We start from the raw sequence: 27,491 nt of genomic DNA on the forward strand, positions 1-27,491 counted from the left end.
CCCCTTGCTAATCTGTGTGAATGGGAGGGACATAATTAGAGAAATCTCCCTTGGTGCTGGTTCATTTCAATTAAAAAAAACTTCATTGCATTGATATACTGGCTTCATATTCAATGTTTTAGTATGGGGGGTGTGTGTGTGATGAGGAACCATAATGAATATGCATGAGATGTATCATGTATTCAAATGATTTGCTAATAAGCCAAACGACACTCTCCCCACCCCATGAAATGCCCAAACTACGCCCATGTCCCAATGACAGTCGCACCTCTGAGCCCAGTGGGCTTGTAATGTTTGTGCTGCGAGCCAGGTGGCACCAAAGAGCCGACGCCCCGCCCCTCTTCTTCCTCTCGGCCCGACCTTTAAAGCGGGGGAAGCGTTTCGCGCTGCGATCACACACGTGCTGCTCTGCTGCGACTCCGGATTGTCCCAGCGAAAGGGGTTTGACTCCGGATTGCGCAGCTGGTCCTGTGGGTGATCTGCGATCCAGGTAAGCTGCGCCGATGTTTCTGGCCAGGAATCGGTCTTTTTCTCTTCAGCACCACGTTTCAGCCTTTCCATCCGCATGTTCGGGGCTTTGTGCCCACTAGGCTGGTTGCCTCTGCCAGGGTCTCCTAGCCCTAGTTCTAGTCGATGTTGCCATCTTGCCCGGTCATTCCTTCGGCCAGGCCTCTTACGTGCTGCTCTTTTAGGTTTCAGACTGTTTCCCTTTAGGAACTATGTAACAACTGAGGGTGGGGGTTACAGCTTTATATTAACACGGAGGCTTAATGATTAAGAGCTGCTCCCTTTGGAAACTCTGAGCCCTCCAGCAAACCGGTGGAGAAACTCTGCTGGAAAAACCAGTTAATTTCAGTGTTCAGCTTTCTGCGTTAGTGATCTGGTGGTAAAAAGGTTTGGAATCCTCATCTTTTTCAGCCCTGGGTTCAGTGACTGCCTGTAAGAAAAGGTGTGGTGGGGGAGGGGAGGGGAGGGGGGTCCGTTAGGCAGGAAGGGCCCAGCATGTGGCTCAAGGTATGAAAAAACTAGCAGACAAACTGGGACGTTAGCTGAATACTGACAGTTCTGATTCATCCTCCCACCTGCATGACTTTGCTTGCTCTGGGTAATCTTGGCTGCTGGGTGGGGGAGGGGATCCCCCTGGTTCTGTCACATCCTGTTGCCCCCTAGGTGGTTCTCTCTCTCCCCTCCCCCATAGCCTGTTGCCACCTCCACCAAAAGCTTCAGGGTCTCCTTCCTCGATCAGAGGCTGTCACTGTAACAGCACACTCTGTTTTTTCCAGTTTGTTACATGTGTGTCATTACATAGTAACATAGTAGATGACGGCAGAAAAAGACCTGCAAGGTCCGTCTAGTCTGCCCAACAAGATAAACTCATATGTGCTACTGCTTGTGTATACCTTACCTTGATTTGTATCTGCAGTGGCGTACCTGGGGTATTTGACACCCGGGGCCGATCATTTTTTTAACACCCCCTCCAAAATCCAGTATTATACATACTGAGAATACAAAACACAACAAATGTCATTCAGGACCTACATTGCAATTCTACCATATCTTAAGCAGTAACTTCTACGAGTCACGCAAGAGTGTACCTAGGAAAAGGCAGCATCTTAAACACTGCAATGAGCAGTAGAACATCAAACATCTATTGTAAAACTAACCCAGCAAGAATTGTACAGATCATCGATCCTGTATAGTCAATGCCAACGGAAAACCATGTCTTTTTCACAGATACAGATACACCCTAATCCACTATAGAATAAGTAACCACAAACTGGTTTTAATCATTGTGAACGCCAAGACCTGCTAGTGAGCATTAGCAGTATAGAAAATTTTAAATAAAATATAAATATTTAGACAAAAATTAAACTGAACCCCAAGAAGGCAGAGTCTGCATACAATGCAACACCACAGAAACAGTGATAGTGATGCAGGTCCCCTAGTACTGTGCAAAATATAATGATAGCAGATGTAAATTTGAAAAAACTAGCAAATACCAATCCCCACTTTACAAATTAACAAATAGAAATAAAACAGGAAAACAAGACAATACCATTTTATTGGACTAATACATTTAGCATTCAGAGGCCAAAACCTCCTTCCTCAGGTCAATACAGTATACAGCTATTACAGTATCCTGTCCTGACCTGAGGAAGGGGGTTTTGGTCTCTGAACGTTAGTCAAAATGTATTAAATTTAGTCCAATAAAAATTACCTTTATTTCCATTTTCTATTTATAAACATGTATTAACACAGCTACAATAGTACTTTAACCTAAAGCAGAAAAAAAATAAAAAAAAATCTTTTATTTACCTTTGCTGTCACTGGTTTCTGCTTTCCTCATCTTCTCTTCACTCTCTCCCTTCCATCCACCTTCTGCCCCTTCCATCCAGTGTGTGCTCTCTCTGTCACTGCCCATTGCATCCACCGTATACCCCTGTCTGTCCTCTCTCCCCGCCTTCCAACCATTGTATGCGCTCTCTCTTGCTTCCATCCTGGATCTGCCCTCTTTGTCTCTGCCCTTTTATCCTCTGCCATTTCTCTGTCTTCCATCCAGGGTCTGCCCTTTCTCTCTCTCATCCATCCATGGTCTGCCATCCCACCCTTTCCCTTCCATCCAGGATCCCTCCTCTCTCTGTTTCTGCCCCTTCCATCTGCCCTTCCTATCCCTTCCATCCAGAATGTGCCCTTTCTCTCTCTGCCCCTTCCATCTACCATGTGCCCTTTCTCTCCCATCCATCCAGGATCTGCTCTCCCTCTTTCTCCCTTACATCCAGGATATGTCCTCCCCCACCCCCATCTATCCACCATCTGTCCTTTCTGTCCATTCCATCCAGGGTCTTTCCTCTCTACCTCTCTTTCTCTCTCTGCTCCTTTCATCCACCATCTGCCCTTTCTCTCCCTTCCATCCAGGGTCTGCCCGCTTCCCTCTCTCCCCCTCTCTCTGCCCCATGTTCCATCCACCATCTGCCCTCTCTATCTCTGCCTTTCTTCAATCCACTGTCACAGTCTGCCCTCTCTATCCTTTTTACCGGATCCATTCACCCCCCCCCCCCCCCGATGCTGCTCCTCCCGCTTCAAACTATTAGAAAAAAAATAATAAACCAAGATCGCGGGGCCTTACCTACTCGTGGCTGCCGACTGTGCTCCAGAACTGGAAATGACGTCAAAGGGGCGGGATCGGCAGCCACGGCTAGTTTAAACCCAAACCCTGCAAGCTTCCTGCTTTTTCTACCGCTACGCTACCGCTGCTAGGTGAGAACGAAGCAGCAGCAGTGGCGGTGTTAACACACAGGGCTAGAGGCTGCTGGAGGAAGGCGCGGGACCATCCTGCCAGAGGAGATGGAGAGGCAATAGCGGCAGCAATTTGACAGGGGTGGAGCAGAAGAAGGGTGCGCCGCGCGGAACCAGCCAGAAGGGAGGCAGGGTCGACGGCCCAAATGGAGGGACTGGAGCAACACGAGCAGAGCACCCCCCGCTGATTTGCACCCGGGGTGGACCGCCCCCACCGCCCCCCCCCCTTGGTACGCCACTGTGTATCTGTCGTTTTCAGGACACAGACCGTAGAAGTCTTGCCCAGTACTAGTCTCACCACCCAAACACCAGCCCCGCCTCCCAATCTCAGCTAAGCTCCCAAGGATCCATTCCTTCTGCACAGGATTCCTTTATGTTTATCCCACGCATGCTTGAATTCCGTTACCGTTTTCATCTCCACCACCTCCCGCGGGAGGGCATTCCAAGTATCTACCACTCTCTCCGTGAAAAAATGCTTCCTGACATTTTTCTTGAGTCTGCCCCCCTTCAATCTCATTTCATGTCTTCTCGTTCTACCACCTTCCCATCTCCGGAAAAGGTTCGTTTGCGGATTAATACCTTTTAATAAACGTGTGTTTTTTTTCATTCATTCTCCTGGCTGGCTGGTATTTTAGTGGCCAGGCTGGCTGCCAGCAGACCCTCAAAACCAACAGCAGACAAGCTGAGGGGGGGGGGGGGGGGGGGGTTGCCGCATTCCGTCTGCATTGGGGACATCTCCCACTTAACTTTCTCTTGATGCAACACCTCAGTATTAAGAAATGCAGTCAGAGACTGGCAGGAAAATACCCATTATTTTGGGTGCCGCAGGTTTGATTAAATTTTTAAGCGCACCTGGATAGGTTTCCTGTACACGTTACATCCTATGAACTCCAGAAGGAAGTTCTTTGATGCAATGCAAGTACTAAAGTAAGCGTTAGCAGTAAATTTGAAAGACTGAACTCAAGCTCCTTATACCCCTGCTTAAGAGCGAGGTTCTTTACTGCCATGATAGGCACAAAACTACCCCATCAGGAGAAATTGCCCTCAAGTGAAATACAGGGAATGCAATCTGCCTCTCCTGTTCCCCATCTCCTAACCAACTCCCCTTCCCCCCCCCCCCCTCAAACTACCCCATTGTAACTTCCCACTATTCTACACCCCCATCCCCAAATTCCCAAACTCGCAAGCAAAGATACAGGTACACCAACATATATACCACCACCCCCCCCCCCCCCCCCCCAATGCTCGTCACTCTGCAGGCAACATAGGGGTGCTGGAAAAAATTCAATGAGCTTTACTTCACATGCTTTCCCCGCTTGCGAAAGCCAAGGATTACGAACGATTGTTGTGCCATCATTGGTACTTAGCAAATACACCTGGAGAAATGACTTCAACTTGATTTGATTTTGAATTGTAAATTGTCCAAAAACAAAAGTGAAAACTCGCACATCTATGCCAAATGAGGAGGAAAAAAAATTCAGATATGCAAACACCGAAACTGGTCTTACTAGATTATTGTATTCCGCTGCTTTTGACACTGTCGATCACAGCATACTTCTCGATACCCTGTCCTCACTTGGATTCCAGGGCTCTGTCCTTTCCTGGTTCTCTTCCTACCTCTCCCTCCACACCTTTAGTGTTCACTCTGGTGGATCCTCTTCTACTTCTATCCCTCTGCCTGTCGGCGTACCTCAGGGTTCTGTTCTTGGTCCCCTCCTCTTTTCTATCTACACTTCTTCCCTTGGTTCATTAATCTCATCCCACGGCTTTTCCTACCATCTCTATGCTGATGACTCCCAAATCTACCTTTCTACCCCTGATATCTCACCTTGCATCCAAACCAAAGTTTCAGCGTGCTTGTCTGACATTGCTGTCTGGATGTCTCAATGCCACCTGAAATTAAATATGACCAAAACCGAGCTTCTCATTTTCCCCCCCAAACCCACCTCCCCGCTCCCCCCGTTTTCTATTTCTGTTGATGGCTCTCTCATTCTCCCTGTCTCCTCAGCTCGAACCCTTGGGGTCATCTTTGACTCTTCTCTCTCCTTCTCTGCTCATATCCAGCAGATTGCCAAGACCTGTCGTTTCTTTCTTTACAACATCCGTAAAATCCGCCCCTTTCTTTTCGAGCACTCTACCAAAACCCTCATCCACACCCTTGTCACCTCTCATTTAGACTACTGCAATCTGCTTCTTGCTGGCCTCCCACTTAGTCACCTCTCCCCTCTCCAGTCGGTTCAAAACTCTGCTGCCCGTCTCATCTTCCGCCAGGGTCGCTTTACTCGTACTACCCCTCTCCTCAAGTCGCTTCACTGGCTCCCTATCCGTTTTCGCATCCTGTTCAAACTTCTTCTAACCTATAAATGTATTCACTCTGCTGCTCCCCAGTATCTCTCCACACTCGTCCTTCCCTACACCCCTTCCCGTGCACTCCGCTCCATGGATAAATCCTTCTTATCTGTTCCCTTCTCCACTACTGCCAACTCCAGACTTCGCGCCTTCTGTCTCGCTGCACCCTACGCCTGGAATAAACTTCCTGAGCCCCTACGTCTTGCCCCATCCTTGGCCACCTTTAAATCTAGACTGAAAGCCCACCTCTTTAACATTGCTTTTGACTCGTAACCACTTGTAACCACTCGCCTCCACCTACCCTCCTCTCTTCCTTCCCGTTCACATTGATTTGATTTGCTTACTTTATTTATTTTTTGTCTATTAGATTGTAAGCTCTTTGAGCAGGGACTGTCTTTCTTCTATGTTTGTGCAGCGCTGCGTACGCCTTGTAGCGCTATAGAAATGCTAAATAGTAGTAGAAGTAATTGGTCAAACCTTGTTGCTTTCTTCTTTGCCAGTGCTCAAGCTTCAATTGTATAATATCTATGCATGTCAAACCTAAAACTTGCAACAGCTTTAAAAAAAGAAACACATGATTTAGTACCTAATGGAGGCAAGAGGAATTTACCAGGGAGCATACCTGTGCGCTTTTGAGGTCATCTTGAGAGTCCTTGCCAGTGGCATAGCCACAGGTGGGCTGGGGCCCACCAAATTAAGGCTCAGGCCCACCCAACAGTAGCACACATTTAGCGGTAGCTGATGGGAATTCCAAGCTCTGCCAGCTGAAGACTTCCCCCTGATGGTAATGAAAACGCTATTCTCCACAATACTGGCACCTGCGCATGCCTGCTGCAGACTACTAAGGTGGAAAGAAGCTTTTTCCCACCAGCTGAGATTTTTTTTGTGGTGGGTGAAGGGGAGAACACTTGGTGCCCACCCACTTCTTGCCTAGGCCCACCCAAAATCTGTTGTCTGGCTACGCCCCTGGTCCTTGCATAGAATCAATGAAACTTGACATCAAATATCGAAGCTTGTGCCCTTGCTACCACCGAGTCTCCCGCTCAGCTTCATGAGAATTTGCTGTACACCCACCCACCTACACTGCTCTGGCAGGCAGACAAGGCACTGCTCTTGGATTTATTAGGATTTATTTACTGCCTCTTTGAAGGAATTCACTCAAGATGGTGTACAGTAAGAATAGATCAAACATGAGCAATAGACAATTACAGCAGTAAAAATGTTCAAATAACAATACAAAGTATGGCATGGTATACTATTTACAATGTCAACTTTACGTAATAGAACATTATAATTGATAGCGAAGGGTAAGAAAGTAAGGTGATTGATTTATAGAAGGTTGCACATGAGGTCCGAGAAATGGTTAAATGTTATCTCAGCTAGGGTAGGAGTGGATAAACATGTCCTGCTGCAGTATATGCAGCCCGAGTCACTCCTTGTACGAGTGAGACTAATGAATTAGTCACTTCTTCCAGTAAAGGCCTGGTTGAAGAGCCAAGCTTTCACCTGCTTCCTGAAGTAGATAGTCTTGTGTTAACCAGAGCCTTTCAGACAGTGCATTTCAGAGTGTGGGGGTTACTCCGAAGAAGGCTCGCTTGTGGGTATCACATTGTGTAGTTAGTGAATGTCCTTGGGAGGACCTTAGTGTCCTTGGCGGTGTGTGGAGGATCATCCTATTCTTCAGATACTCTGGGCCATTTCCTTTCAGGGCCTTGAAGATCAGACATAGTTTTAAATTTAGCCCTGTATTGTACTGGTAGTCAAAAAAGGTTTTTGCAAATATGGTGTGATGTGGTCACGTCGCTTGCAACCTTCTGAGTCTTGCTGCTGCAGGCCCTTTGTAGTCAGGCCATTGTATAGTGCATTGCAGTAATCCAGTCTTGATGTTGTTATGGAGGAGTGGCCTAGTGGTTAGGGTGGTGGACTTTGGTCCTGAGGAACTGTTCCCCGCTTCAGGCACAGGCAGCTCCTTGTGACTCTGGGCAAGTCACTTAACCCTCCATTGCCCCACGTAAGCCGCATTGAGCCTGCCATGAGTGGGAAAGCGCGGGGTACAAATGTAATAAAAAAATGTACAACTGGGGTAAGATTTACCTTCTCGATGTAAGGAGAGAAGCATCGTAGCTGTCGCAAATAGTAGAAGCAGCTCTTGAAGGTTGCTTGGATTTGGGGAATCAGTGAGAGGTCTGCAGGAGATAAACTGCTGTGGATTTTGGGTAGGACCAAAAAGGTTCTGTACATGGCTTAAGTACCTTCATGTGGCGACTCTTGCAGAATGCCTGCTTGATTTAAGTACATAAGTATTGCCATACTGGAAAAGACCAAAGGTCCATCAGGCCCAGCATCCCGTTTCCAGCAGTGGCCAATCCAGGTCACAAATACCTGGCAAGGTCCCAAAAAAGGACAAAACATTTTATACTGCATATCCCAGAAATAGTGGATTTTCCCCATTTAATAATTGTCTATGGACTTTTTCTTTAGGAAGCCATCCAAACCTTTTTATTTAAACTCCGCTAAGCTAATCGCCTTTACCACATTCTCTGGCAACGAATTCCAGAGTTTAATTACAGAGCCGGTGGTGGGAGGCGGGGATAGTGCTGGGCAGACTTATACGGTCTGTGCCCTGAAGAGGACAGGTACAGGTCAAGGTAGGGTGTACACAGAAAGTAGCACATGAGTTTTTCTTGTTGGGCCGTCTGGATGGACCGTGCAGGTCTTTTTCTGCCGTCATCTACTGTGTTACTATATTGAATGAAGAAATATATTTTCTTTGATTTCTCTTTTATAGGGACCTAAAGTTTAGCACGTGTGTTAACAGAATTAGTGTGTTTTATTTCGACTCCTATTTTATAGCTATGGGGCCACGTGACACTTACTTTTAGAAAATTTCTTCTGCTTTTGTTGTGATCTGGGAACTTTTAGATGGTTGGAACGCAAGGTGACCGCTGCAATAGATAGATGGTAGGAAGGGGGAATTTTTCCTGCTGGCTGCATGTTGCCCTATCTTAGCTTACAGGGCTGGAGCAGGTATTAGCTATAGTGGGACCTATTCATGGAGCCACTGTGGCAGGCAGACCACAGCAATTAACAATTAAGGATGACTACAGACTTGTCCGCTCCTTAAAATAAAAAGAACATGCTTGTTGACACTTTGGTTAATTTCACAGGGTCATGGGCGTAGTTTGACTGTTTTCATTTGGGAGGGGGGCAAAGGGTGTGGCTTGGCATATTTGCATATATACATCTCATACATATTCATTATAGCTGTTAATAAAATCATTAAAAACATACACGCACCAGACGAAAAATGCCGACTATGAAGCCGGTAAATCAAAAACAATAGGGCCAGACACTTTAAGAATTAACACAAAAAACCTATACAGAAAACTTAACACACAACAGTCTTAACCCACCTATGAAAAGACAGTGATAAATTTTACGCTGGACCCTAGAGCACCAATATACCTGCTACTGGAAAACTGTAGCAAGCTGGACTGTTACAAATTCCTACACAAACATGACATGCTAGCAGGATCCGTCACGTCAGTCACATTTGCAGAACATGGAAGACCCTCGTGTGGTACAAAATAGGGAACCACAAAAACTGAAATATAGATCTCTTCAAGAAAGCCAGACTCTGTAAGCAGTGCAAATACTGGTAAAAGAGAAACAGAAATGTATTTTCTCCTGTACATTTCATAAAGCAGGCACATCTTAGTCCTTAAAACGCATTAATTAAAAAGAATGTTTTCTTTTCTACCTTTTGTTGACTGAGCATTCTATTTTTCTAGTTGGTCTGGTCCCAGTCTCCACTTTCCATGTATCAGTCTTCTCCTAAATTCTTTTGAAGGTTGACTTTCCATTTCCTCGCTCTTGTCTTCCTGTTCTTCTCTGCATCTGTCTGGTACTGATCTTTCATTTTACGTCCCCCCGCCCCACACACACTTTCTTTCACTCTTTAGGCCTTAGTATCCATCTACCTACTGGCTTTGACCATCTCCCTCTCATTCCCTCTCCAGCATTCCCATTCCCCCCTCTGTCTCTCCCTTACCCAGTCTCCTAAATACCTCCCCCATCTTTCACCCACTTCATTAGTCCACCATTCCCATACTCTGTACTCGCCCCCTTTGCCCTCATCTACCCTCCACTGCATCTCATCACCCTATCAGTCCCAGCTTCACCCCCTTCCTTGCCTCCAAGGCCACTCTTCTGCCTGTTACCTTTTACCCCATGCCCAATAACTTATCTTTCACCATCTTTTTAATTCCTTTCTACCATAACTCAACCCCCTTCAGAGACTTATCCCCTTCTCCTATACCCCTCACCAGTACCCCAATCCCTTTTCAATATCTCTTATCCTCTCTGCAGTCTTCCAGGTCATTCACATTATATCTCAACCTTTTCCCACATCATCCCTTTTTCTCATATCCCTCATTTCACACTCTGCTTCTTCCCCTCTCCCAACCCCCAGTCCCATCCATCTCCTGCTCCTTCCCTCTGCTCACCACTCCTCCCAGTCCCATCCATCTCCTGCTCCTTCCCTCTGCTCACCACTCCTCCCAGTCCCATCCATCTCCTGCTCCTTCACTCTGCTCACCAACCCTCCCTCTGCTGTGCCCCACCTCTCCCAGTCCAGGTTGTGCCCCGCCCACCTGCGATGTCCAGGATCGCGCAAAAACTCTGGCGCAGCAATCTTTCTGTGCTCCCAGTAGCGTTAGCGATGTATACATGCTGCCTTCGGTCTGCCCCAGAAGCTTTCTCTTCAACTTCCTGTTCCCGCATAGGTGGGACCAAGGGACGCTGCAGAGAAAAGGCTTCTGGGGCAGTGTGAAGGCAGCGTGGATACATTACTAACACTGCCGGGAGCACAGAAAGATTGAAGACTGCAGTGCCGGAGGGAGGGAGGGAGGAAGATAGGGGTAGACGGAATCGTGATCGGCAATGCAGGAGGTGGCAAGCTGTTTAGGGGGCATTGCCCCCCCTCGCCCCCCACACTACACCCATGCACAGGGTGTACAAAATAGCTCACCAAAAACTGGATAAAGAGCAAAAATGGTACAGGAAAAACTGCGACAAAATTAAAAAAAAAATTATAGCACACCTTCCCAAGCATAATCGAAAGCAGTGCACATCAAACGTAGAATAAATTTAAAATGGCACCAAATTATAAAGGGCTCCTTTTTACAATGTGGTGTTGCCAATTAGCATGTACTGAACTGGAAGAAGCCCATGGGAATTGAGTGGGCTTTAGCATTCAGTAGCACCGCTGGTGATGGTGAGCCCATGGACCAGCAGCCAGAAATGCAGCCACTCCCCTGGACTGGAATAAGGCAGGAGTCAAGGCAAGGGGGGACCAAGACAGGAACAAGGGTAGACTGAGCAGGGCAAGGCCAGACAGGGCAAGGAGGATGAGGCAGCAGGACTAGAACTGAAACAGAAGGCAAGACAACGAACCAGGCTAGAACTGGGTCCATACAAGCAAGGCAAGAACTGGATCCGGACGGGACTAGGCAAGACGGGCAAGGAAAGAACTGGATCCGGAGGGGACTGGACAAGGCTACGACTAGACACGAAAGACGAAGCAAGGACTAGGCAGGACTGAAGCTTGGCAGGAGCTAGGCAGGGTCCAAGGCAAGGCTAAGCTGGAACTGGAGACGCCAAAGCCTTCCTTTTAAGTACAGCGGGGCAGGAAGTGCAGCTCCCCTGCAGGGTTTATAGGCAAAGCGGTGTTAAATTCAACCTATAACATATTAGGGGGTCTAAATCTACATTTAGAGTTAGTGAATAATACAAATGCAATAGAACTGAAAGCATTCTTGGAAGGATTAGACCATTGCCTCTATATTCATGAAAGGGCCATTGGTTGGCTTTAGGGGCTCATTCCCATGAGTTTGAAAAGGATATTACTTTTTCTGATTCAGAATGGAATCGGATTATATGGTCTGATCCCTTTCGGTCATCTTTCACTGTGTATTAGTTGAAAGCTTCACAAGACAGGGAAAACTCTTAAATCTGGCCTGATAAAATTCTGTAGACCAAAATGTGATCATCCCGGTTCTGGAGTGATATAAATTTGCCAATTCCTCTGATGAAGGAAGATCAGACTGCTTGGATAAATGATCGGAACAATGTATAACAGTTATATAAAAATACCCGTATTTGTGAAAAAAATGTAACAAGCAGGCAATAAACAGTTTACATCAGAGTTAATGGACCGGGGGGGCCCTTTTACTAAGCCGCATAAGTGTCTACGCGTGGCAAAATGGCGTTATAGCCCGGCTACTGCGTGGCTTTTGCGGTAATTTCATTTTTGGCGCGCATCCAATACGCACAGCTAAAAAATAACTTTTTATTTTCTGTCACACGTATTGGACGCACGCCAAGTGGACCCCAACCCCCGCCAGCCAAGGATCTCTTCTTCCGGCGCAAGGCTTCGTTCTGTTTCTGTGAGTCTGACGTCAGGACTCACAGAAACAGAACGAAGCCTTGCAGACCAGCCAGCGAACGTGCAGGACGTCAGACTCGCAGAAACAGAACGAAGCCTTACGCCGGAAGAAGAGGGACCTCGGCTGGCGGGGGTTGGGGTCCCCCGCCAGCAAAGGTAGGTGACAGGGGAGGGTTGCGGCGGGAGGGGTGGTTGAGAGGGTCGTCAGCAGGGGGTTCCAGGGCCCTGTGGCCCCACATAGCTACGCCACTGATCTGCATGGCTGCCAACATACATAATGAAATCTTTGCTTTACTGGATTGAGACATTTTGATGCTGGTAGTTTTCCAGAACATTTCTAAGATTATTCTTGCGCCCATTGTAAAAAAAAAATTCAGCAGTTTCACAGGCCAAGACTTGGAGGGTCCTTGTAAATTTTGAACTTGTCCCCTTAGAGATGTCCATTGTAGAACTCGGTGGGGTAACATGTAAATTTAACGACACGTGGATAATTTTTAATCGCCTTCTCACCCTATGCAGAAAGGATGTGGTGGATTTTGCTGTGTTTGTCGGTTGCCTCCATTGAATGTACCAAGAACTACATGAATATCTGCATGGTTGGCAAACATCAAAAGTCCGAACCAGGGAGGGAGGATGAACTCCACAACCAGGTAACCACCCTTCTTAACGAACAGTTGGTACAAACACATTTTTAAAGATATTTTCCAATGTTAACATGATTGCAACTGATTCAGGTAAGTTTGTGGTACTTGTGGAAATCTGACGCTTCAGAGAAGGATGACGTCTGTGCAGGACTTCTAAAATTGTGGCATTACCTCCCTCCTCTTCCTACTACTACTACTACTTAACATTTCTAAAGCGCTACTAGGGTTACGCAGTGCTGTACAATTTAACATAGGACAATCGCTGCTCAAAGAGCTTACAATCTAAAGGACACGTGAACAGTCAGACCGATGGGGGCAGACAAATTGGGGCAGTCTGGATTTCCTGAAAGGTAAGAGTTAGGTGCCGAACACAGCATTGAAGAGGTGGGCTTTAAGCAAAGACTTGAAGACGGGCAGGGAGGGGGCTTGGCGTAAGGACTCGGGAAGGTTGTTCCAAGCATAGGGTGAGGCGAGGCAGAATGAGCGGAGCCTGGAGTTGGCGGTGGTGGAGAAGGGTAATGAGAGGAGGGATTTGTCCTGTGAACGGAGGTTTCGGGCGGGAACGTAAGGGGAGATGAGGGTAGAGAGGGGCAGCAGACTGAGTGCATTTGTAGGTAAGAAGGAGAAGCTTAAACTGAATGCGGTATCTTCCCTCATGCTTTCCTGCTTTGCGTCAGGGTCTGTAAACCTATTTAGCAGTTCCCCATTTTCTGACTATTCTACTTAGATTACTATTAGATTGGGAAGGTACATAGCCATGTGGGAAAAATGATAATCTTAAAAATCTGCCTTCTGCCTATCAGAGATACTGCTCCTCAGGCTTTGAGTTTAGTGTAGAAAGCTGCCAACATGCAATGTTTCGCATCGCAGACGGATCATTCTGCACCTGTGCTCCAGAAAATACGTGTTAATCAGTGTAGCAGGAGCAGGTATATTAGTCTGATCCAATGGGATTTAACTGAGCTTTTGGAGGGAACTAAAGAACAAGGGAGGAACCATATCTTTCTCCTAGGGGGAGTCGGTTAACAAGGATGTAGAGGAGCACCCTGGGTGATCACCACTTATCTCCCTGTTCAAGACACGAAGTGAAGGAAAAATAGTGGTAAAGGAGCTGCCAGTCTGTAAATAAGCTGTCCCCCCCCCTCCCCCAAGCTATAAGGAGTAGATGAATCTCCTGACAATTCTGCAGAGAAGCCAGTCGGATCCACAGTTGTCCCTTTTTGAGGCACAGAAGGACTGGTCATAGACATAGGCGCTGACTCTGTGGGTGCTGTGGGTGCTCGAGCACACCCAGTATTCACCCACCGGAAGTTCGTTCGTTCCCTCCCTCAGAGTTGCAGGGTCGTCGTCCCTCCGAATTTTAAGTCATCCCGACTTACCTCGTCGCGGTTACGGTGGCCGGCAGCAGCGGTAAAAAGCGTGCAAGCTCGGCCCTTCTCTCTCTCTCTCAGCTCTGGTCCCGCCCTCATTTCCTGTTTCCGCAAAGGCGGGACCAGAGCTGAGAGTGAAAGGGCCAAGCCACGCTTTTTACCACTGCTGCCGGCCGCCGTAACCCTGACGAGTTAAGTACATAAGTAGTGCCATACTGGGAAAAGACCAAGGGTCCATCGAGCCCAGCATCCTGTCCACGACAGCGGCCAATCCAGGCCAAGGGCACCTGGCGAGCTTCCCAAACGTACAAATATTCTACACATGTTATTCCTGGAATTTTGGATTTTTCCAAGTCCGTTTAGTCAGGGCTGTGCCTAGGGTCTCTGGCGCCCCCCTGCAGACTATCAGTTGGCACCCCCCCATGTGGCATCTCCTTTCTCTCTCTTCTCCCACCCTGCCCCCTTTTTCAGCCCATTACCATAAAAGGTGAATGACAAGTGCTTTAGAATTTAGGCGCAGTTCATTACGGAATACGCTTATTGAGTTATGCATGTAAATTCTAATTTATTGCCAATTAGTGCTCATTATTATTTAAGTGCTGTTAACAACGCTGACTGGTTTGTTAAGCCAATTAAGTTACGTGCATTGTTATGGAATTCGCTTAGATTTCAGCATAGAATGCTAAGTAGAATCTGGGGGTGAGTGGGAAAATAGCGTGGAAAAACTTCCGCAGGTTCTATTCTCCAGTGTTACAGTTAATTTTTGCATCGGCATAGAAGGGGACCTGAAAGTCTAGTTGCCCAGACTCTTAGGGGCAGATGCAGCAACCAAACGTAAAAAAATCTAAATCGTTAAAGTCCCTAACGATTTTAAAATAACGAAAAATGCACCAAAAAAAAAAAGTCACACATGCTGAGATCGGTATTGAAACGTACAATGTATCAAAGAATCACAATACACATCGTTAATCGGCCCCCAAATCATGCGCAGAGCAGCCAAGCGTTATGTTAGCTGCTCTGCGCATGCCACAAACAGTCAAAACACAGTCAAATCACAAGCACATGGCTCCCAAATCAAAACAAAAATAAAAAAAAAGGGTCGGGAGGGGGCAAGGGCGCTCATCAGGAGCGTCCTGTACGGACGGCCTTGCCCCCCACCCCGAAAAAGCAAAATGCTAGCTGCCCCGGTCCCCCTCCCTTCCTCACTACTCTGTCACCTCAGCTCCGCCTCCCGACATCCTCCGTCCTGTGCCCCGCCCCCTTTTGGGGTCGTCGCCGCCATTACCCTCTTCCATCGGGCCCCCCTCCCTCTTACCGGGCCCGTGCAGCGCCTCTCTCCTCTGTCCGAAGGCGCTGCACGGGCAAGAAGAAAGCTGATGGCTGCCTTCGCCCAGCTTCGATGGCGCGTCTTTCTCCTGCTGCTTTCTCCTGCTGCGCCCGCCCCTGTCTGACGTCAGTAACCTACGTAGGATGTCGGGAGGCGGAGCTGAGGTGACAGAGTAGTGAGGAAGGGAGGGGGACCGGGGCAGCTAGCATTTTGCTTTTTCGGGGGGGGGGGAGCGGCGGAAAGTGGGGAGCAGCGGGGGGGGGGGGCAAGGCCGTCCGTACAGGACGCTCCTGATGAGCGCCCTTGCCCCCTCCCGATCCTTTTTTTATTTTTATTTATTTGTGTTTTCTGACGTCCTTTGGACCAATCACAGCGCTTTTAGCTCTGCTAATGCGCTGGGATTGGCTCAAAGTTTGTTTATTTTTTCACTTAATGATTTTTCCTGGCACAGAGCTGTCCTAACGAGAGGTCCAGACCTCTCGTTAGATTTCCTGCCTTTTTCCTACGTAAAGGCAATCGGAAAAGGTTAGTGCATGTCGTTTCAATGGGGTTTTCACACTAATTGCTCATCTCCATTCCGTTTTCGTTAGCTGCTGGCTTCCTCTGTAAAAGCCCTTTGATGCATGCAACGGATCAAATTTTCCTCGTTGGAGGGTCATTAAAGGCTCATTTAGCTTTAGTGCATCTGCCTCGAGAGGTCCAGGCCTCTCGTTAGTTTTCCTGCCTTTTTCCTGCGTAAAGGCAATCGGAAAAGGTTAGTGCATGTCGTTTCAATGGGGTTTTCACACTAATTGCTCATCTCCATTCCGTTTTCGTTAGCTGCTGGCTTCCTCGGTAAAAGCCCTTTGCATGCAACGGATCAAATTTTCCTCGTTGGAGGGTCATTAAAGGCTCATTTAGCTTTAGTGCATCTGCCTCGAGAGGTCCAGGCCTCTCGTTAGTTTTCCTGCCTTTTTCCTGCGTAAAGGCAATCGGAAAAGGTTAGTGCATGTCGTTTCAATGGGGTTTTCACACTAATTGCTCATCTCCATTCCGTTTTCGTTAGCTGCTGGCTTCCTCGGTAAAAGCCCTTTGATGCATGCAACGGATCAAATTTTCCTCGTTGGAGGGTCATTAAAGGCTCATTTAGCTTTAGTGCATCTGCCTCGAGAGGTCCAGACCTCTCGTTAGATTTCCTGCCTTTTTCCTGCGTAAAGGCAATCGGAAAAGGTTAGTGCATGTCGTTTCAATGGGGTTTTCACACTAATTGCTCATCTCCATTCCGTTTTCGTTAGCTGCTGGCTTCCTCGGTAAAAGCCCTTTGATGCATGCAACGGATCAAATTTTCCTCGTTGGAGGGTCATTAAAGGCTCATTTAGCTTTAGTGCATCTGCCTCTTAATCACTCACCTTTTAGAGTTTCAGAGGTAATCGGTTTCTGGACCTCTTAGGGCAAGATAAGGTTTATGGAGCCTGTTTAAACAAGTCTGTCTGAACAGGAAAAACAAACAGACATGAAGAGCCTTCAGTTTCTGCAGTGATAGGATGCTGGAAAGGATAAGGGAGGATATAATTGGCCTGCAACAAAGGGACTGCTGTTTGATTAGATTGGAAACTTATACATGCTCTCACAGAAGACTGTTTAACTACAAATTAATGCAACTTTTGGAGTTGGTCTAGGTAAAACGTCTAATTACATTATGCTTTTAATGGGTCACAAACCAAAGTTACAAGAACTGGTCCACATGTATAATTGAAGAAAATAAGTGGATTTTTTTGGGGGGTAGTAAGAAACAATTTCTTTCTGTTGATTGCAGAGAAAAGGCAATTACACCTTTGTCAGTGTATACCGGGGGAGCTAGGAAAAATCGTTTGGAGTGTTCCTTCAGGGTTCATTGTAGCAGGATGCTGCAAACGGGACTGAGGTGCATTGTCAGGACACAGTTCCCTGATTATTCCTTTTCCTCCTGTTTCTTTGCGAGTTAATATTTACAGAGTTGTGAACAGTTATCTTCAATGCATTATTCTGCATTCCTATATTTCATGGCACAACGTTTTGTCTGTTGTTTGCTCAGTTTTGCGCTTGGAAGTTTTCTACACTCATTTTTATACAAGTAAAACTGTTCGTTTACCTTTAATGGGACAAGCTGAAAGACCATTGGGATACCTGATCCTTTTCTGTGTTGGTTTCTTTGAAACAGAAACGAATGTAAGCAAATATTCAGAACATCTTTTCACTGCATCGCTTCGTTTCGTTTGAATGGGAGTAAGGGAACTGAATTTTACCAAGTCACTAAAATCATACACTGTTCTGCCAGTGTTAATGATGTACAGAGGTCTGTAGTTCAAAGCATGAGAGAGCAGAGGAGCAGCGCAGGTTCGTTTAGTAATAATTTTATTTTTAAAGTGAAACCAGTCACAGGGTGTCTCTTACTGATTTCCGGGCACAATCTGATGTTACCTCCTCCTTGGGCCCGCTCACCTCTGACGCAGCTTCCTGTTTCCGGGAAGGCGGTATGTCCTCAGACTGAGAGGGAGGGAGGACGGACCTTGCAGAGGGAGAGGGCGACTTGCAACGTGTTACGCATCCACGAGCGAGGCAGCAGCGCATGCGCAAAGGCGCCGACGCGCCAACGTGGTAAGGTTTATTTTTTTTAAATTTTTAAATATAAGTGGACTCTGGCACAGCGCCCTTGAAGGCTAGCGCCCCCCTGCGGTGCTTACCGGGTTGGCACGGCCCTGCGTTTAGTAGCGGTTTACGGACTTGTCCTTTAGGAAACTGTCCAACCCCTTTTTAAACTCTGCTAAGCTAACCGCCTTCACCACTTTCTCCGGCAACGAATTCCAGAGTTTAATTACACGTTGGGTGAAGAAACATTTTCTCCGATTTGTTTTAAATTTACTACACTGTAGTTTCATCGCATGCCCCCTAGTCCTAGTTAAGTCAGTATGACTTTTTGGAGGTAGGGGGGACCCTGGAACTCGAAGGGGGGGCCAGGAACTCGGAGGGGGAGGGGGGAATGCACCACCTGTAAAAGAAGAGAAAAAAATTTCAGCACCCCCAATAATTTTGAAAAGTTGGCTCCTATGGTCATAGAGACTGGATCTTAAAGCTTTCTCAGACAAGATAAAAGTTTGAAGATTCTGACAATCATAAATCTCAGACAGGGAAGGGATTGAAAGCAGAACGTGGTGGAACCTTTCAGTGCCAACTTCCTGATAGAGGATAATTCACCCACTCAGGGCTTGACCTTTTCACAAGGCAAGCTTCTGACACCCATCTGAAGGAGAGTTAACTATTACCATCATTGGGATAAGAACCCTCTAATCCTATTACCACCACCTAAGAGAACTAGAGACTCAAATTCATCTAACCATATCATCTCAACTAAAAGGAAAATGAATACAGAACATCTGAAGACTTTGATACATCATTGTAAGGAGCAAAGAGTTGCATTTTACTATCTTTGCAATCCGCAGTCTGTATGAAAGTTGGAATTGGAAGTGAGTGAAGTTACACCAAGGAGATCTTTGATCTTAAGGTATGATCAATGTTGCATCAATTTCCTTGAATGCTAGGAACACGTTACCTCCACTTTTTCATTACCCTCGTACTGTATGTACTGAGTGCCCATGGAAAGGACTTTTTATCTAGAACATAAGAATTGCCATACTGGGACAGACCGAAGGTCCATCAAGCCCAGCATCCTGTTTACCAAGATCCCAAAACAGTACAATACATTTTATGCTGCTTATCCTAGAAATAAGCAATGGATTTTCCCCATCTTAATACATAAGTACGCCGGGGGTCGTGTAACTGAACTAAAAGGGAGTACGTTCTACTGTGCTCTAAAGCGCTCACTGATTGGTGTTCTGATTCTGTTAGAATTCTGCTAGTCAGACAGGGGAATGCTTGGAGCCGCTCCTGATTTGGTCCGTCAGCGGCTGAGCTGATCTCGGTCTGAAATACTTAAGCTCACCTCTCCCGTCAACCCCTGCTTTGGCGTTTTCTCCAGTTCTGCTGAAGCCTTACCTTTGCTCTGTCTGAGCCATATTAGCTCTGTGCTTGTGTGGAGTTGTTACTCCTTTTCCTGGCTTGCAGTTTTCTACTGCTCTGTCTCTAGGCTGCCAGTTCGTTTGTTCTGCTTCTTTCCCTTCCTTCAGTGTTCCTTTCCTGCCCAGTTTGTTTGTTACATTTGTACCCCGCGCTTTCCCACTCATGGCAGGCTCAATGCGGCTTACATGGGGCAATGGAGGTTAGGTGACTTGCCCAGAGTCACAAGGAGCTGCCTGTGCCTGAAGTGGGCATCGAACTCAGTTCCTCAGGACCAAAGTCCACCACCCTAACCACTAGGCCACTCCTCCACTGTTGCTACTATTTGAGATTCTACATGGAATGTTGCTATTCCACTAGCAACATTCCATGTAGAAGTCAGCCCTGCAGATCACCAATGTGACCGCGCAGGCTTCTACATGGAACGTTGCTAGTGGAATAGCAACATTCCATGTAGAATCTCCACTAGTAGCAACATTCCATGTAGAATGTCCAATAGTATCTATTTTATTTTTGTTACATTTGTACCCTGCGCTTTCCCGCTCAATGCAGCTTACATGGGGCAATGGCGGGTTAAGTGACTTGCCCAGAGTCACAAGGAGCTGCCTGTGCCTGAAGTGGGAATTGAACTCAGTTCCTCAGGACCAAAGTCCACCACCCTAACCACTAGGCCACTCTTCCAGCTTGGCAGATCCTGCCCTTTGTTTCTCTCAGTGGGGGTTGGTTTTTGTTTTCTTCATTGTGCTCCCGATTAACCCATTGTCTGCAGTGTTCCCTGTCTCCGGTTGCTGTCTGTGTGCTAAGCTTGGTTTAACCCTTTGTCTGCAGAGCTTCTCTGCTTCTGGCAGTTATCTGTTTACTGCAGTCTTCCCCTTTGTGACTGTTTCAGTCCTTTTCTTTGCTGTACTACCTCCTGTATTAGAGCACTGTCCCTTTCTGTGCTGCTGGTGTGTGTTAGGCTCCGTACTCTGTTTTGCGGACTTTTCCCTTCCCTGTTTGCTGAGCGTCTCTGGCTACAGTATCTTGTATTACAGTCCCTCACTTTCTTTGCGTGGTGGGCTACGGCTTGACATGTTTCTGTGTATGCTTCCCTTTCTCCTTGATTACCAGCACCATGGGTGTTGCTGGTGCTCCGGTCCCCATGGGGGACCCCTCGTTTCAGTCTTTCTCCCCTCCCTAAGTACGAGTCAGTTCCAGTTAGGCCGTGAGGCACGCATGCTTGAATTCTGAGTAAATCGGTTCCAGTTAGGCCGTGAGGCACGCATGCTTGAATTCTGAGTAAATCGGTTCCAGATAGGCCATGAGGCCCGCCTGATTGCGTACAGGGCTTGGTAGCTGGGGTAGTGTGTAGTGCCTGCTCGGCCTAACTCCTATTCTAGGCCTCGGCCAGGGCCCAAGGGCTCACAACCAGACTAACAATTGGAGGAGACCCATTGAAGTCTGTGTGCCATGAGATAGTTGATATAATGTACCCAGCTCAGGGGCAACCCTCAGCTCTGTACTAGAGGTCCACTTACGTTGTTATGCTACTTTTTTTTTTTAATCCTAGAAAATAAAACCTACATGAAGGATTAACTTACGATTACCAGTATATTTGAAATGAAATAGAAGTTCCTAATGCAACCAAAGCAAAGTTTGTGTGCTTTTTTTTTTTTTTAATATGGTTTTGCATTGAGGGAGGGGGCATGTGTTTAAAGTGAAGCCATTTAACTCCATCTCAGTAGGAGTCGAACTGTAATGGCTCGCCTTCCCACTTCCCCCCCCCCCCCCCCCCCCCTCACCAAAGCATTCTGAAGCCCTGCTCTTTCTTTGCAGTGCACCCCTTGGAAGGATAATGCCTGCTGTACAGCAAATACCAGCATAGGGGCCCATGAAGATGCGTCTTTCCTGTACAACTTTGACTGGAACCACTGCGGGACCATGAGTTCTGCGTGCAGGAAGCACTTCATTCAGGACACCTGTTTCTACGAATGCTCTCCAAATCTTGGGCCATGGATCCAGAAGGTGAGGCGGGATGGAGATGGGCCACCACATGTAGAGAGGTTTCTGCAGGATGGATTCAGAGCCAATGGTAGATGTGCAGAGGCCCAGGCCAGAAACTGGGGAAGGAGCCACGAAGTTCCTCTTGGGGGGGGGGTCTTACCTCATTCAGCTTGAGGCTGGCTTGGGGGCCAGGGCAGTTGCCACCAGTGGCGTAGCTACTATGGGGGCCAGGGCCCCTGTAGATTTGGCCCTGGACCCCCTGCCGACAACCCTCTCAATCCCCCCTCCTGCCACCAACCCGCCGTCGCCTACCTTTGCTGGCGGGGGACCCCAACCCCCGCCAGCCGAAGTCGTCTTCCTTCGTTTTGTTTCTGAGTCTGACGTCCTGCACGTACAACATGCAGGTCGTCAGACTCGCGGAAACAGAACGAAGCCTTGGCGATCTGCAGGGCTTCGTTCTGTTTCTGTGAGTCTGACGACCTGCACGTTGTAAGTCAGACTCAGAAACAAGGAAGAAGACTTTGGCTGGTGGGGGGTCGAGAGGGTCGTCGGCACGGGGGGGGGGGGGGGGGGGGGCTCAAAGTTGTTGGCGGCGGGGGGGGGGGGGGCTAAATTGTGCCCCTTCAGCTTGGGCTCTAGACCCCCTTCCCGACGAAGTCTGGCTACGCCCCTGGTTGCCACCATCTAATGCCAGCCCTGAATGGATTGCAAACTTGCAGTCATTGGGAGAACTGTTCATTTTTGCTGGAGGAGGGGTTGGGTATTTTGTGGCCCCTCATTTTGCTCTGAATGTGCATGATACTAGTCACCAGCTTTACCTGATCTGAATTTCTCCCTTGGGATCCTGCTTCTAAAAAATGTGTTAACTCTCCTACCCTGATTTAATTTACAACCTGGTTTGGGTGTTAGCTGAGGTGCCTGTCCAAAGACCAGTTGACATGGATAAATGGTCTGTCTGAAAATTGCCCCCTCCTCCCTGCAGGTATAAGTGTTTATTGCTTTTGACGGCTGCTGCCCTGGGGCATTGCCCGACCCTTCCCAACTAGCAGCCAGATGCACAAAACCTAACGAGCCCACAACTTGCGTTTTAAACTGGTTCCAGGCAGTTTAAAACGCAAGCAGTTTACCGGGGCATGCACCAAGGGCATTTTTCCTGTCACGGTAGCAGGCAATGAAAACGGAATGCAAATTATCCAAAGGCTATTATAATGAGATGCAGTACCGTTTTTCCGATTCCCTTACTGTGGAAACCCTAACGTGAGGTCTGCACCTCTCGTTAGGGCTCCTGTGAGGGTATCGGAAAGGAAAAGAGCCCCCCAAAAATTAAAAAAGGAAGAAGAAAAAGCAGCGAGCGCACGTGAGGGGCGTCCTTTATGGACGTACTCTGCCTGCGCTTGTGAGGGACGTCTTTTCGCCGTTTTTGTTTTTAGTTTTGTCTCCCCTGCGCTGCTCACCTTCTGTAGCAGCGAGGAGAAGGGATTAGGGAATCGGGGACCTGCGACTCGAGTCGATCCGGAGTTCGGGACGTCCCTTTCCATTATGCTCCTCTTCCAGGTCTCTTCAGCCAATCAGAGTGCGTGTAGCTGACACCAGCAAGCTAGATGCGCTTTGGCTGAAGAGACCCAAGAAGAGGAGCATAACCGAAAGGGACGTCCCAATTCTCCGACTGGCTACCGAGGTAATGGTGAATGCAACGGAGCTACAATGAGTAGCTCATTTGCATTCCCTTTCCCTACCGATTCGCTATGGAATCGGTAGGGAACGGGAATTACCGATGACTTTAGTGCACCTTCCTCTAGGTTATCGCTTGCCTTGTGACCTGACCTAGTCCGATGCTCCTGTAGTTGTGCTTAACTGATGTCCTGCAGGTGAGCAGTAGCTGGCGGTCGGAACGAATATTGGACGTTCCACTGTGCCAGGAGGACTGTGATCAGTGGTGGGAAGACTGTAAAGACGATTTGACCTGCAAAGACAACTGGCACACGGGCTGGAACTGGACCTCTGGTGAGTAGTGAACTGGCAGGGGGTTCTCTCGCCGTGAGGATCAGCACCTAGAGACCTGTGGTGGGGTAAAGCCCAGCCTGCCTTAGCTGTTGAGTCGGAGGTAGTTGGGAGTCATAAATTGTGATATGGCTGTGTGTTGCTTGATTCAGCAGTGTCTTCATGTTTTTAACACAACTAATATGCTCTAGATTTCAGCCTAGCCAGGGCCGCCGAGAGACTAGGCTGGGCCCGGGGCAAGGCCGCTGCAGTCCCTGGTCTCGCCTGCCTCCATGGCTCCGGACCCCCTGCATTCGAAGCGGCAGTCGCAGATCGCCTCTCTGGGCCTTCCCTCGTCTGATGTAACTTCCGGTTTCCGCGAGGGCAGGACACCGGAGGGAAGGCCCGAAGGGAGGCGATCTGTGACTGCCGCTTCGAATGCAGGGGGCCCGGAGCCGAGGAGTCAGGCAGGTGAGACCGGGTACTGCAGCACTGGTGGCCCTGAACTTAGCCCCAGGCATCGGAGAAAGGATGGTGCAATGATAGGCAGGAGATGGAGGTTCAGACCTGTTAAGGAAATGGATGTGGGGTATTTTTTGCCTATAGATGAGGGTTGCAAAATGCCTAGCACCCACCTGGGGTTAACCTGAAGCCACCTGGAAGGTCTTTCCCCAGCATAGGAGCTGGCTCTGTGGATGCTTGAGCACCCCCAATAATTTTGAAAAGTTGGCTACCATGGTCTCCAGCACTGCTTAGGCCCACCTGCACCCTTGTACGTGCTCTACACTGCACCATTGTCCCACTTGCCTCTGGGCTAGTCTCCCACTCACAGGGCCGTGCCGATGCGGTAAGCGGGGTAAGCGCCGCAGGGGGGCGCCCACCTCTGGAGGGCGCCACCGCGGTGCTTACCCTCGCCCCGCGCCACCGAGGCCTTTAAATCTTTTACCTGGTCGCAGCAGCGTCAGTGAAAGCGCTGCCGACGTCTCCCTTCCCTTGCACTCATTGGTTCCCTCAGTGTCCTGCCTTCTTCTGACGTCAGAAGAAGGCGGACACTGAGGGAACCAAGAGCGCGAAGGGAAGGGAGACGTCGGCAGCGCTTTCACTGACGCTGATGTTTCTAAGAATATTGCTGACAATTCCTGTCAGTGTAGCAAGTGGTGAGCGATCATTTTCACCGGGGCGGGGGGGGGGGGGGCGTGATCATTTTCACGGGGGGGGGGGGGGCGCCAACTGATAGTCTGCAGAGGGGCGCCAGAGACCCTAGGCATGGCCCTGCCCACTCATGTTATTCCCTTGTGATTTGTAGGACACTGGGGCCACACTCCCAGGGGGAGGGTCTCACAGTTCCTAGAAAGCACTCTGACCCAAAACAACAAGCCACCAGGATTCTTAGTCGGTCCAAGACAACAGAGCTAATGCACTCATTTATTATCATAGAACTAGAAGAGTAGACAATAAAACAGGTGGGAAAACAAGCAATAACAGGTAACTGAATAAGGCATTAAAACTATCTAAACACTTTGTCACTACCTGGGGAGTTTCAGGGAAATTCTGCTCAGCTCTTGGCCTCATGGCAGAGATGTTTACCCTCTGCAATCCCTATCTGAGACTGGGGAAAATCCAGTACCTCCTGGCTGGATTTGAACTCCAGAGCCAATCACAGCTCCAGCTTTTTAAACTATCTGGTCAACAGCACTTCAGGTTGACTTTTTTTCCACAGGGCGAAAACAGTCTTCCCTGCAGCAGCTTTAAAACAGAAAACGAAACACCACCTGCTGGCCAAACAAGAGAAATACACTGCATGGAAACGCAATACAATTCACAGACTGACCCCCCCCCCCCCCCCCCCCCCCCACACACACACACAATTTGCTATAGCAGTAGTTACAGCACCACAATTTGAAATATGAACATAGTGAATTTCGTAATACAAAACGAGAGGGGCCAGATGTCCTCCACTGGGTTGCAGTTGATTTTAAAAGATGTTGTAAGAAACCCAACCAGTTCACACCACCAGTAAAACAGCTGTTTAGAAGTGGTAGAATGACTTTTTTATCAACTAGTTCAAAGCATAATGTCCATGAGTGACTCAAAACTGAAGGCCCTCTTGGATGGGAAGGAAACCCTGTACTTCCCCGTTCTGTAAAGGGCTCTGAGCCGAAAAGCTGGCACAGACTGTGACCGTGTACGATGTCGCAGTGTAGATAACAGTGAATGGTATGCCGAGGCTTGGGCTGAACGAAGATGGGGTAGTCTTGCATTGATCCTGTTCTTTTTACCCTTTTTGGGCTCTGATTAACTGACGGTGCGTTGTCTCTGTTTTTTCCCTTCACTATCATCCTCCTCCAGGATCTAACCGTTGCCCATCCGGTGCCAAGTGCAAGAGGTTCAGGGAATACTTTCCCCGGTCGTCTGATCTGTGTGAGAAAGTCTGGAGCAACTCGTACAAGTACACCACCCTGAAGCGGGGCAGCGGCCGCTGCATGCAGCTCTGGATTGAAGGCGCACAGAATCCCAATGTCCAAGTGACACAGTACTATGCCAACCTCCGGAACCGAGCTGTGGCTTCCCCTCCTGCCACATTGGTGCTGCTGGTGCTTCTGCTGGTCCTGCTGAGCCGGGAGGTGTGAGGAGCGACTTGACGGTGGGCCATGGTTCAGCTTCTGATAGTTTTTAAACTTGGAGCTTGGCTCCATCACTGGCACTAACGAAATCTTGCACTTTTATAAAAGATGTAACCTTTTGCTCCAGGATCAATATGGCTACTGCAACTGTGTCTGGAATGAATAAAAAACTGAACCGAAGGGCACTGAAGCTGCCCTATCACCTATGCCTGCTTTTTGACTAGTTTTTGTACAAGTTTTTAGTCTCTGCTAAAAGACCAGGAAGGCCTGGCCTTAGCTTATAAGTCAGACCTTGTGGTCCCTTTTCTTCAGATACAAACTTAAACTGTAAACCGTCTGAGGCAGTGGCATAGCCAGATGGCAAACTTAGGGGTGGGGCTATCGGTATTACAGGTGGGCCCGACATTTTCCAGTCCCTGCCCCACAGCTCAACTTAAAAATATTTTGAAAAATGACATCCACAGCCCACCATAACTCTCCTCAGCCAATCTTGGCGACCTCTGTCGGCGGTTCAGGAGCACTACAGACGTTCAAATATTTGAAAGGTATTAATCCGCAAACGAACCTTTTTCTGGAGACGGGGAAGGCGGTAGAACTAGAGAACACGAATTGAGGTTAGGGGGGCAGACTCAGGACTAATGTCAGGAGGAAGTGTTTTTTCACGGAGAGGGTGGTGGATATGTGGAATGTCCTCCCGCGGGAGGTGGTGGAGATGAAAACGATAATGGAATTCAAACGTGCGTGGGATACACACAAAGGAATCCTGTTTAGAAGGAATGGTTCCGTGGAATCTTAGTGGAGATTGGGTGGCAACACCGGTAATTGGGATGCAAAACCGGTGCTGGGTAGACTTCTACAGTCTACGCCCTGATAGTAACTGAATAAGATATGGATGGGCTGGAGTGTATATTTAAGGGGCTTCGACGTTAGCTTCAGAACTTTTAGTACAAGGACAGTACTGAGCAGACTTGTACATTCTGTGCCCTGAGAATGGCAAGGACAAATCAAACTCTGGTATAGTATCACATACCACGTAAATGAGTCCATCTTGTTGGGCAGACTGGATGGACCATAAGATCTTTATCTGTCATTTACTATATTACTTTTTGGGGTTCTACATGGAATATTGCTACTAATTGGGATTCCGGAATCATGTAACTTTTTTTTTTTTTTTTTTTTAGGATTCCATAATCTTCAGAACTTTTAGTACAAGAACAGTGCTGGGCAGACTTCTACGGTCTACGCCCTGATCATGACTCAATAGATAGGGATGGGCTGGAGTGTAAATTTTAAGGGGCTTCGACGTTAGCTTCAGAACTTAGTACAAGAACAGTACTAAGCAGACTTGTACGTTCTATGCCCTGAGAATGGCAAGGACAAATCAAACTCGGGTGTGTATGTGTGTATATATATATAATCACATACCAAGTAAAAAGAGTT

At 48.0% G+C, this 27,491-nt stretch overlaps 1 protein-coding gene across 2 annotated transcripts; it reads left to right on the forward strand.

Annotated features, from left to right (window-relative positions):
• The first annotated feature begins 262 nt into the window (after positions 1 to 262).
• Positions 263 to 26,241, forward strand: LOC115467822 (folate receptor alpha-like). Of its 2 annotated transcripts, none has more exons than XM_030199311.1 (5): positions 263 to 490; positions 12,611 to 12,741; positions 21,280 to 21,468; positions 23,316 to 23,451; positions 25,777 to 26,241. In XM_030199311.1, the coding sequence occupies exons 2-5, from the start codon at positions 12,616 to 12,618 to the stop codon at positions 26,055 to 26,057; spliced, it is 732 nt and encodes a 243-aa protein (XP_030055171.1). In that variant the 5' UTR covers positions 263 to 490; positions 12,611 to 12,615; the 3' UTR covers positions 26,058 to 26,241. The 2 variants fall into 2 exon arrangements, with proteins under 2 accessions (XP_030055171.1, XP_030055172.1); XM_030199312.1 differs by lacking the exon at positions 263 to 490 and adding an exon at positions 807 to 894.
• Positions 26,242 to 27,491: the final 1,250 nt, after the last annotated feature.

The sequence above is a fragment of the Microcaecilia unicolor genome, chromosome 4 (assembly GCF_901765095.1).
Source record: "Microcaecilia unicolor chromosome 4, aMicUni1.1, whole genome shotgun sequence".
Taxonomy (NCBI): domain Eukaryota; kingdom Metazoa; phylum Chordata; class Amphibia; order Gymnophiona; family Siphonopidae; genus Microcaecilia; species Microcaecilia unicolor.

Bases quoted from the DNA above. Each gene is read 5' to 3' on its own strand.
- LOC115467822 (XM_030199311.1), top strand. From the start codon at position 12,616: ATGTGGTGGATTTTGCTGTGTTTGTCGGTTGCCTCCATTGAATGTACC. The intron at 12,742-21,279 runs GTAACCACCCTT...CTTTCTTTGCAG, and splicing joins AGGATGAACTCCACAACCAG to TGCACCCCTTGGAAGGATAA. The intron at 21,469-23,315 runs GTGAGGCGGGAT...GATGTCCTGCAG, and splicing joins TTGGGCCATGGATCCAGAAG to GTGAGCAGTAGCTGGCGGTC.